Raw genomic sequence first — 10,842 nt, forward strand, 5'->3', positions numbered from 1 at the left:
TGGGTTAAGTCAGTTTCAAGCGGTTTCCCTTCACGTCTCAGCTCTCCCTCTCAAAATTGACTCTAAATATTCCTCACTTCTCATTATACTAATTTTTTTCTTTGATTCTTAGTCTAAGGGGAGTATTTGATTGGTTCAGTTAATTCAATTTTAAATTTTCAAAATTTAAATTAATATAATTTTCATAAAAAAATTATAAATCAAAATATAAAAAACAATAAAAATTCATTTATCTCAATCACTTTGATCAATTATTTCAATTTTAATAAAATAATTTTAAGATATATATGAAAAATATTTTTATATATAAAATATATTTGAAAAGTATATTAATGATGGTCAATTATTCTATTCGCTTGATTGTAAATTTAGGATGAAGTAATAAAAATATTGTTTTTTTAATCGATTAATATCAAAATAAAAAAAATCTGAATTAATCAAATTTAATCAATTTCCATCAATTATTTCGATTTAAATCAATTAATCGTCATTGTTATCATTTTTTTGTTTCACCATGAACATACCATCTCTCCAATCGAGATGAAACTTAGTCTTCTTTAATCAACCTTGGATTATATCAACGCACGTTGGAATAAGAAGACCAATAAATTAGCAAAAATTAATCAAGTGATTAAAATTGTCAATATTTTTTTTTTCTTTCTAACAACACATAAGACAAACAAAATGGAACAAAATTTGGAAGCACGTAATCTCCCCTACCTTCCAGGAATACAACAGCAGTGGCTTCGAGCTGGTGCATGAGCGCCAGATGTCCGCCGGAACCGAAGAGAGCCGCCGCGTGGATTTACAGAGCAAAAGATCAAATCCTTTCTCTCTTTCGTTCATTTTCTTCATCTTTTTCTCCACTGCCAAACAAATCGAGTCGCAATTGCAAGTAGTTTTCGGTAATATTTGGTTTTTGCCAAAAGCAAGATGGTACAATTTTCTTTCCAAAAGTCCAAAAAAATTGTTCCGTACAAAAGAAAAAAAAAAGGGTTAGGAGATGAGATGTGATTCACATGAAAAAGATATATTATTTGCTAACTTTTAAAGCAAAAAATAAAAGAAAAAATTAAAAGTTTATTTTAATAATAATTCGAGTTGACATATCAGATTCGAAAAACATAAAATGAATTTTGAATTTATGAATAACGATAATTTTTTATCTTTGATTCAAAAATTTATCTAATTCTTTATTAACGTGGAATGTAAATCCAAGTTAAAGTAAATTACGTGCAGGAGAGTTTACAAGTAATAGTTTTACTCTGATCATATCTTTTGATTCGTCTTATAGTAAAGGAAAAATAAAAATTCAAATAAACTAATTAATTTTTATTTAATTTTAGGAAAAAATTGAATATACTATAGAATTAGTAGTAAGTGCTAATGTTAGTAATTAAATAAATATTATCCATAAATGGATAAAATTTTAAAAAATAATAATTATTGAGAAAAGAGGGAAATAACTTCGGCTTGTTTGCTGTCTGCCTTCCCTATATACATCAATCTCTCTGTTCCAATTATCTCCAACAACAACCCCTTTCCGTCTTATACCCTTTCTCTCATTTGTTTTTTACCCTCACTTTTCGTCTCTAGGGTTTCCCCTGTTTGGGAATTTCGATTTTCATGACTTTCTTTTCTTTTTCCTTCTCAACAAAAAGGTGAGAATCCTTACTTTCTCTTTTGTTATTCGCATTTGTATCCTCTCTTACCTTCTCTCCCTCTACAAGCTTTCTCCACCTCAAAAGCTCTCTATCTCCCCTTTCCCTTTTCCCCTGTATTTTTTTTTTTTGTTTTCTGAATTTATGGGAAATTAGTTGAATTCGGGTGCATTCTTATATTAATTTTTGTGATTTTGAAATTGCGAGTTTTCCATGAGTTTTAAAGTAATTTTTTTATGTTATTGCTCGGAATTGCAATTAAACTCAATTGATTGGATTATCTACTCTTAATAATAATTATTCTGATTAGAATCGGTTGTTTTGATAAGGTTGTAATTTCATGGTCATGATTGAAAATGTGATCGAAATCGAAACCCTTAGAATTCTGTTTATCTTTATGCGAGTTACTTCTTTCGTTGTGTCAATTATAAGTTTGATAATAGAGTCGTATTTGAATTTTTCTTAAATATAATTCGATGGACTCAATTGCTCGAAAAAATTCTTTCTTTTCCTTCTGTAATTTTTTGAGCTTTTTTTTTTTTTTTTGGCTTCATTGTAACTTGCGTGCATTTTTGGATTGGGACTTTCCTTTGCCATGAAGAAACATTTGAAATTGTTTTTCTTTTGGTTGCTGGATGGATTGTTGGCATCATTAATTTAATCCCTTTTTTTCTTTAAGAAAGAACAATAGAAAATGACAAATTGACTTGCATGAATAAGAAGCTTGAGTGTTTGTTTTTTTTCTATGTCTAAGAAATATGTTTGGATTGATGTATCTTATCAGATATTGGCACTGTTTTGATCGAATAAGATTTTTTTTTTTTACAGCAAAATTTGATTTAACGAAAAGCAAGTAGTAAACGTGGGTAACAAATGGAATCTGAAGTTTTAATTTTATTTACAATGTGAGCTGAGCTCTAACATTGTGTTCTTTTGCAGTGCTAAAGCAGACTTGAAGTTCAGGCCTTCATGGTTGCTTGATATCTGAGTTAGAACATAAAAGGAAAAAGGAAAAGGAAAAAAAAGAATGCAAGGTGGTGTGGATTTCTTGAATTGCCTCGATGGTGACTTATCCATAGAGATTCTTATGTCTTTAGAGGATCCAGCTGATCTTGTTCGCCTTGGTGCCGTCTCACGTTCCTGGCGACATTTTGGTGAGCTAGAATATTTTTGATATTATCTTCTTCTCTTTTAATGTTTATTTCTTTTTAGTTGTTAAATGGCTATAAAGGTTTGTGAGATGAAGACTGAATTGGGATTTGTTTGTCATGTTGGGAAAGTTCTAATGCAGCATAAAATCTTCTGGAATTAATAAGTGGATAATGTTCTCAGTGTGCAGTTTGGTTGTTGTGACTTCAGTTTAGTTTTTGTCACTTGGTCCTTTGTTTCCCATGCCTTGTTCTTTCTTGTTCCATGTTTACCTATCAAAGACATTCTGTATTTTGAAGTAAATTGGTTTTCAATAAAAATTATAGGTTATAGTCCTCTCTTTTGCGTTTTTCTCTTCTTGTAGGAACTTTGGGAATTTAACTTTAATTAATGAAAGTTGCATAGTGATTTTTTGCCGCTGCCAGGAGAGTCATGGTTCAAACTAAAATGTATTCAGGCCCACCCCCTTTTCCAAGAGGAAAAAGGAGCAGAAAAGTGGAAGAGTTGAATGATGGTTAGAAGATAAAGGAATGAAAGGAAGTGACTAGGTTCACATCAAAAGCCTAGGAAAATGGTAGACGAGTAAGAAACAGAAATATATCAAGGTATTTTATTGACCTGTGGAATAGTTGACACCATAAAAACACATTCATTCGATATTTTATAGTTTGTTTTGTCATGGAGTTCTACTGGCTCTGCTCGTCAGGTTTATGTCCAATTCTGAGATTGTGCACATTTTATTCCTTGTATATCATTATAATCTCAGAACTCCAACCCATTATGCATTCTTTAATGATTTGTAATATGAGCAATTATCAACCTCATATATATTCTGCTTTTTTTTTTTCCCTAATCATGTGTACTCAATTCACTACAGATATTTTTTACCAATTCAATTGAAAAGCACCAATTCTGCTTTTCAGATATTTTTTTTGATCAATTACCTATATAGTTCATGTTTTTCTTTTCATGCTAATGAAAATTTTGATAGATCAACTAGCTGAATTCTTTGATAACAATTCCTTTTGCATCAGATATCTGCATCTTGACTTTAACCATTACTGATCTTAATAATGCTATATTTTGGCAATCTGATCTCTGTATTCTTCTGGTGTGGATTTGGTATACAGTCCTCTTTTATATTCAAGTTTTGTGAACTGAAGCCAAGTTTTGTGAACTGAAGCCCAAATTTGAGGCCCATTCTTAGAACTTGCTTGGCATATACTAACTTTTTTTTTTTTTTTGTGGGGGGGGGGGGGAGAGGGGGGGTGGTTGGGTATCCAACCTCAGCAGCACTTAGAGGCTGAAACAAAGGAGACACTCATGAAGTTTGTAGCTCTTTGTAACAGTGTGTCATAACTTATATCTTAAAGATGATAGTAATCTTGCATCACTATTCTTTGGTTGTTATGCATGCAGGTGGCAGTCATCCATTCATTACTGACTCATCCATTTTAAATGGTTTGCAGTGATTACAAATGGTCTATGTAAGAATCTGTGCCGGAGAATGTTTCCTCAATTCTCTAGACTTGATTGTGTCAATGAGCTAATTGGCACTGTGAAAAGGCATGCTGAAGCTGGACCCAGCAATTTTATGGAATGGGAAGCTTTGGAGAGGGAGCATAGAGTTTTTGCCTTTTTAGCTCGAGGTTGTTTGTCATTTGGCCTCAGGGACTGCATCTCAGAAGCAATCATCGCTTCTAGCACTGATAATTATCCAGAGGAAAGCATAGATAATACTTTGGAACCAAGAGATAGGGTCGCACGGATAGCTTCATACTGGTCGAGTAAAGGTCAAAGTAACCCTGAAGTGCCTGAAACGCTGACATATAAATTGGCCGCTGATTTGTGTGTTATTACTGATATCAATATACGCCCTTTCCAAGGTAACTGTTCCAAACTTCTGGTAACTTCGTTTTCCATCTTTCATCTATCTTGATATTTTGGGGGGTGGGAGGGAGATATAGCTTCAAAATTTTCTTATAAGATTTGTTATTGGTCCAGCGTACTTCCAGTTCGGTTACCCTATATATTCAGCAAAATCTGTGAGATTTCGCACGGGTCATATCAAATCCTCCGTGGACAATCTTGTGGATGATTCATGCCAGGGTTCTAGTGATAACAAGTATGCATGGACTTACACCTCACAGGATTTTCCAATGTCTCAGGTGGGTTCAAAATAGCTGGTTTCATGTTTCTTATGTTTTTTTAATTGGCTTTCTCTGTTTGTTATGATACGAATATCAGATTTGGTTATTCTGTGAGCAGTCGTTGCCTTTGCTGAATAAAAGTGGTTGTCTGTGATGCTAATTAAATACTCTAAAGTGGCTCTTAATGGTATCATTTTTTGTATTCATTTGTTTCTATGTTCCAAAATGCATTTTCTGTGAAGTTGACCATTTGCATTCTTTTAGTTTTGTATTAAGTAACTTATTTGGGGGCACTGATGACATTAGGTTTTTCTGTAACAGGAAAATAGGTTGCAGAATTTCAGGCTTCCAGAACCTGTTCTTTGCATTGGTGGAATCCTACAGGTTGAGCTGTTGGGTAGGGTCCAGAGACAGGACATGGATGGCTTGTTCTATATATGGTACTGTCAAATGCGCCCCTGTTCCACTTAGTTTGATACATATATATTTCAGAAGGGTTATGAGTAGAATTTGCTGAGTGCTGTAGATATCATATTGAAGTGATAAGATTTCACTTTGGGCACCATAAATTTCAGACTAGTTCCTTGCTCAAAATGAAATAAGTAAATCTGATTGAAGCCAAAAAGTGAAAAAAAAAAAAATCTTGACATGTAGTCATTAAATTATAAAATTACTAACTCTGTATTTTTAGCCTCCATTTGGATGATGCTTTTTGCCTTTTTTTTTTTAGCAAAAATTGAATAGAAAAGAAAAGCAAAAACAATTGGAAATGTCCTAGTGTTAATGCAATTTGTTGGTGTCATTGCAGCGTGTCTCATGTTCAAGTTTTGGGACGCCCACTGTCACTGGGTTTCAATGTTCAGATACTTGAACCCTCTGAAAAATTTGTGCTGGAAGTGCTGAGTTATGCAGAACCTACTGTACCTGAACAGCCAAGTTCTGTTGCCAATTTGCACGCGCAGATTGTGAATCTATTGGGGGGCAATGTAGATGTGGAATACGAGTATGGATTGGATATGGATGATGAAGATTCGGATGAGGATGAAGAGGTAGATGAAGAATAACCTCCTGCTGCTTTTTCTGCCCCCTCCTTCGAAACGTTAGTAGGAGGTCGCATAGAATCTATATTTTCTGAAACACTAGGGAGTGTGTTGGGCTACGCTTTGGCTTATAGCTCCTTTGGGAGTGTTACGTAACCTCGTTACCGGATTAGTTCTTCTGGTATAATATGCTAGTGTTTTCAATATTTATAAGCTTTATTTAAGTTAGTATGATCTCATCAAGTTGATTCATAAACCACCTTTAACCAACGTAAACTCTCAGTAATCTTTTAGAGTATACCTTCTCCATAGCAAAATTTCCTACATTGTTTCTTCTACAGATGGATCTTAGACTTTCTCTGCAGTTCTTTCCCTGTGGGTGTCACTAGATTGGGCATGTGTTAACCATATTGCTCAAATTTGTCATACAAACAGGGTATAAAAGATGATCAGAAGACAGTTATTACACCATTCTAATAAAATTTATGTCAAGATTCACAGGACCATTAAGGAATTGGTGGAATACTGTTAAAATTCATGAAATGTCAACAAATGACAGCAAGATATATATTAGTATTATTTTCGTTTGAGTGCTCGAAAGAAATTGCGACAACAGTGGTGCTAAATAGGGAGAGAATTTTCCAGGTCACCCCAGGTTGACAAATTCTTCAAAGCTTACAATATGAGCTTTAGGCACAAGTTCAATTAAATTATTCATATCATACTCGAGCTTGTTCTGCAAAACAGGCTTCCCCACTTCAGTGTGTCTTGGACTTGGGTGGTGATGGAAGTAACTGCAACACAAAGCAGAATTTTATCAGCCTCCAAAATCAGTAAATCCAACCAAATTTTCACAGAAACAAATAGATGAAATACTGGTTTCCTATTATTTCAGATGGCATTCATTAACACCAATACAGGGTCCCTAGTAACTTATTGTTTTTATAGATTTAAAGATGTTGAACTCGGGTTCTACTATGTCCTACTTCATAACTCGAGCTAATTCACCAAGGTTAAAGCTTCAATATATGATTAACTATATCTGGAAGTTATCTTCCATAAAATTACATGCTAGGTTGTATAACCTGTTAATTTCTTTGCTTTTTCATTAACCTTTAACTCTTCCTCAACAAAACTAGTGATTCCCCATATATACATTCACCGCTAACATCCAACAGTCCAGTGAACAAAAAAGGAGATATCAAATACAAGATTGAAAGCCTAGAATCGAGTACCTGGTAACAGGAGATGAGAGATGAAACAAATCCAAAGGCTCCAGTTACACGAGGAGTGACTTTCTTGGGTGCCAATTGAAGAAGCCCAACAGCTACCACTATATCCATCCCTGCTTTAACAAGAGCTAGTGTCCTCTCATTTGATTTTTGGAGCTTGGCACAGTATTCCTCATTCTGCATATATAGGAGCACAACAAAGTTGGGAAACACGGGATTAAAGGGAAGAAGACTGATTATAAGCACTAAAGAGAACACATATTAAACATACCTTGTATTTATCATTGTTCTTAAGATCCTTTTCCAATTTCTTCATTGATGTAGATAGCCTTCCAAGCTCCCCAAGCTGATAAAAGAATAGTACTTGTCATAAAAAAGTGGATATAACTAATGAAACATTTTACATAAAAAAAAATTGTAAATAGTGACTCGTTCTCAAATTAATGAAGAGCAGCGAACCTCAACCAAGGTGGAACAGACTGAGGAACCCATCCAACAGAAAAGGGATATCCGTCCAATCAGCTCAGCTCGTTCTTTGTTCTGTAAAAGGCAAAATCAGAATTTCTTCTATTTAACATTTGTTAACTAAGACAAACACATAAAACAAATACCAAATTGAAGTGTATCGCATACCTTATAGATGCCTGATCTGCCAAGCCAGACAATTTGATCGAGAAATAAGAAAGTTGACAACAGTGCATTCTTTGACTGAAACAGGAAAGCCCCAAAGGGACATTAAATTGACTAAGGTGAGAGGGTAGAGAAATTTCACAGAAAAATAATGTAGGCAGTTTATCACACCTTTCCCAGGAGAACAAGCGGAAGGGGAGTTCCTTGAGGAACTGGGCTAATAAGACCATGCAAATCATTGACAAACTGCAAATCAACAGAGTAAAACAACAATCAAGCCATAACAATGACAAAAAAGGGAAAAATACGTGAGAACATAAGTTTGATATCAGATACCTTTTGTAACACTAAGTATTTGTTTCATGTTATGAGAGACGAGTTCATGTTACTCCCATTCTTTTTAGAAACCCAAAAAATAGAATTTTTAAGTAAAAGTACAAATTCAGAATGCTCCTTTCACCCATAAAAAAAGGAAAATGTTATCTAATAAATGAATAAGTTACCAGAGTTATTCATCATTGTACAACATAAAACCAACTTGTCATTGTTAATATTTAACATAGTGTGATAACCTTAAAAAGACGGAAAACTTTCCGAGCCAAACTGGTTGATTTGTCAACATTTTGGGCTGTGCCAGGCTGCCCATTACTCAAGAATTTCGAACCATATTGTATAGACCTGCATATCTTATCCCTTGCTTCAGCCTTATTCAAATACAAAACTATAAGTGCAAGTTCTGCTCTAGTTACATCCAGCGTACTCATTTTTTATCCACAAGAAACCTGAAAAATCATGATGATTACTTTTCCATAAGAACTTATAGGTCAAATGTGAAAGCATGCATCAAAGCCAACATTATCAGCCAGTTGAAGCAAGCTACTAAAAGAGAAGAAGAGCTTCTACGTTCAAACAAAGTACCCATTGAAATTTGAAGTCATCAACTATCAGTGACCTCATTCAAACACATTTTTTTATCACTTATTTTTTGGGGCAAGGCTATATGCTATATTTATGGCATAAATCTATGTGCATGCATGTTGGTATGTGCGTTTTTCTCTGTGTGTGTATATATCATCATCATCATCATCAGTATCTGTAAGATGCAAAGAGAGTATTTCGTTGCTTAATCAACCAAGGACATGAAAGCGCTACGTAAATCTGCAATTAATAAATAACATAAAAGCTGTAACTAACAACTTAAACTCAAACTGGAATATCCAGAAACACATTAAAATTTTGTTTGAACTCATTCACTGGACTCTCTAAAATATAAAGTACTCCAAAGCATCAAACTTTTTAGCTTGAACAAACAATAAGCAATATCAAACTATGCAGAGTCTAGCACCTATGGTTTAGCTTAGTTTTGGAATTCTTTCCAAACAATAAAACGCAGAGCTATGAGTTTTAATACCCAGAATTTAATTTCCATTCCCTGCCTTTCTTTTCTCTTCTTTCCTATAAACCAAACAGACCATACCACCAAGACCCAAAATAGAAAAATGGTATAAATTCCCAAATGAATCAAATCATAGAACCTCAAATCACCCAGATTGAGAAACCCTATAAAAACAAAGAAATCAAACAAGACGATAACAACCATATGAAAAAACATAAACTAAATTAAAACAAGAAATACCCATAAACAAAAATCTCATACAAGTATCAACTAAGCCATAAGACCGACAACCACAACAGCAGCAACATACAGTCAAGATAAAAACAAAGCTTGTTCCTCTTACAGCTCAAAACACAGAAGAATATCAATCAAGCAACCAGGCTTTTGGTCAATTCAATAAGCAGCCACACACCAGGAAAAGAAAGAGAGAAAGAGAATAGTACCGAAGAAAGTGCCCGATGATTTGGCCTCGAAATCCACAAACCTTGTCCCCCTTCCTTTAATAAAAATCCCTTTTTATTTTTTTATTTTAGGCAGATTAGAGTTTCTGGGTCTAAGGCTCTCCCCAGCGTCAGCTCAAATGTGTCGTTTTTTCGTTTCTCTATCTCTACGTGTGATAAAGGCTTGTTTGGTCCATTCCTTCCCAAAACAAACGAACAAAACACAAAGGAAACCCTCATTTAACAACTGGATTTTCCTTCCTCCTAATTTTGAGTTTTGGGATAATTTCCAAACAAGTCATCAAATTTTACTAGTAAATACAAATAACGCCCTCTTTTTTTCTAAAATAGAATTAAGGTAACAAAGTTTTATTTTATCACATCAAAGATCTTGACATCACGAAATATTTTGTATCCGGTAAAAATCTTCTCGATTGGTCGATTACATTATAAAAAATATTTACTTGAATTTATTTAGGTACGTTATAGATTTATTAGATAATAAATATTTGAGACAATGCTATTTTCATAATTGTAGAAATAAACTTCATTCACTCATTTTCAGATTTAATGGATATACTTATAATGAAATAAAAGATTATAGTTTTAATTTCATGCAAGAAGAGACCGAGGGCTTAATTGCATTTTTATTAAAGTGTGAGGGCTTATTTGGGTATTATCCATACAATCCGGGATCCTTGGAATGAGTTAAGAGTACCTTGGCAAAGCGGTTGCTTAACACGCATCTCAAGAATACTGAATTTAAATAGACAGCTGCTCTGTGTCATTGCCTCTGCTTGAGGCTTATCCACATCCCCTCTCTCGTTGTCAATGTTGACTCTTTTCCACCGGTCCAACCTTTTGTTTGGATACGTGGACAAGGAACCCCATTTCAAGCATGCTTACAAACAACTTTGAAGGAAGAGTTTGAATTATGTTAGCAGTCTTCATACAATTTAAACATTTTGAAAAGAATAATTCTTTATTTTCGATTCATACTTGTCGATGATTTGTGGGGTATCAATATCCAGATTGAAGATCATTTTCTCAGTCGATTTCAGGAAGCATTTTAAGGGTAATTTGAGTGGAAATTTTTGGAGTGGTGCAGTGGTTTGGCAGAGAAATAAAAATGATTGGTAGTTGC

The 10,842-nt window shown here is 34.0% G+C and overlaps 2 protein-coding genes across 6 annotated transcripts; one reads left to right on the forward strand and one right to left on the reverse strand.

Annotated features, from left to right (window-relative positions):
- Positions 1–1,491: 1,491 nt before the first annotated feature.
- On the forward strand, positions 1,492–6,206 carry LOC148764824 (F-box family protein). 4 transcript variants are annotated; one of them, XM_088806181.1, is made up of 6 exons: positions 1,492–1,661; positions 2,601–2,815; positions 4,280–4,696; positions 4,815–4,978; positions 5,282–5,400; positions 5,769–6,206. In XM_088806181.1, exons 2-6 carry the CDS (start codon positions 2,689–2,691, stop codon positions 6,022–6,024), a joined length of 1,083 nt encoding a protein of 360 aa, XP_088662307.1. In that variant the 5' UTR covers positions 1,492–1,661; positions 2,601–2,688; the 3' UTR covers positions 6,025–6,206. The 4 variants fall into 4 exon arrangements, with proteins under 4 accessions (XP_088662307.1, XP_088662312.1, XP_088662309.1 ...); XM_088806186.1 differs by lacking the exon at positions 1,492–1,661 and adding an exon at positions 1,866–1,886; XM_088806183.1 differs by lacking the exon at positions 1,492–1,661 and adding an exon at positions 2,503–2,523.
- Positions 6,207–6,534: 328 nt separating this feature from the next.
- LOC18614218 (peroxisomal membrane protein 11D) lies at positions 6,535–9,911 on the reverse strand. 2 transcript variants are annotated; one of them, XM_007051865.3, is made up of 8 exons: positions 9,702–9,911; positions 8,435–8,644; positions 8,034–8,108; positions 7,866–7,940; positions 7,692–7,772; positions 7,504–7,578; positions 7,236–7,409; positions 6,535–6,794 (listed from the first exon to the last, which is right to left on the reverse strand). In XM_007051865.3, exons 2-8 carry the CDS (start codon positions 8,624–8,626, stop codon positions 6,759–6,761), a joined length of 708 nt encoding a protein of 235 aa, XP_007051927.3. In that variant the 5' UTR covers positions 8,627–8,644; positions 9,702–9,911; the 3' UTR covers positions 6,535–6,758. The 2 variants fall into 2 exon arrangements, with proteins under 2 accessions (XP_007051927.3, XP_007051928.3); XM_007051866.3 differs by lacking the exon at positions 9,702–9,911 and adding an exon at positions 9,602–9,623.
- Between the last annotated feature and the right edge of the window lie 931 nt (positions 9,912–10,842).

This window comes from Theobroma cacao, chromosome 1 (assembly GCF_053813885.1).
Source record: "Theobroma cacao isolate CCN51 chromosome 1, ASM5381388v1, whole genome shotgun sequence".
NCBI lineage: Eukaryota > Viridiplantae > Streptophyta > Magnoliopsida > Malvales > Malvaceae > Theobroma > Theobroma cacao.

Coding starts and splice junctions, on each gene's coding strand:
- LOC148764824 (XM_088806181.1), top strand. CDS start 2,689: ATGCAAGGTGGTGTGGATTTCTTGAATTGCCTCGATGGTGACTTATCC. Junction 4,697..4,814: donor CAATATACGCCCTTTCCAAG/GTAACTGTTCCA, acceptor TTATTGGTCCAG/CGTACTTCCAGTTCGGTTAC. Junction 4,979..5,281: donor AGGATTTTCCAATGTCTCAG/GTGGGTTCAAAA, acceptor TTTCTGTAACAG/GAAAATAGGTTGCAGAATTT.
- LOC18614218 (XM_007051865.3), bottom strand. CDS start 8,626: ATGAGTACGCTGGATGTAACTAGAGCAGAACTTGCACTTATAGTTTTG. Junction 8,109..8,434: donor AAGTTTTCCGTCTTTTTAAG/GTTATCACACTA, acceptor GTTGATTTGCAG/TTTGTCAATGATTTGCATGG. Junction 7,773..7,865: donor GCAGATCAGGCATCTATAAG/GTATGCGATACA, acceptor TGCCTTTTACAG/AACAAAGAACGAGCTGAGCT.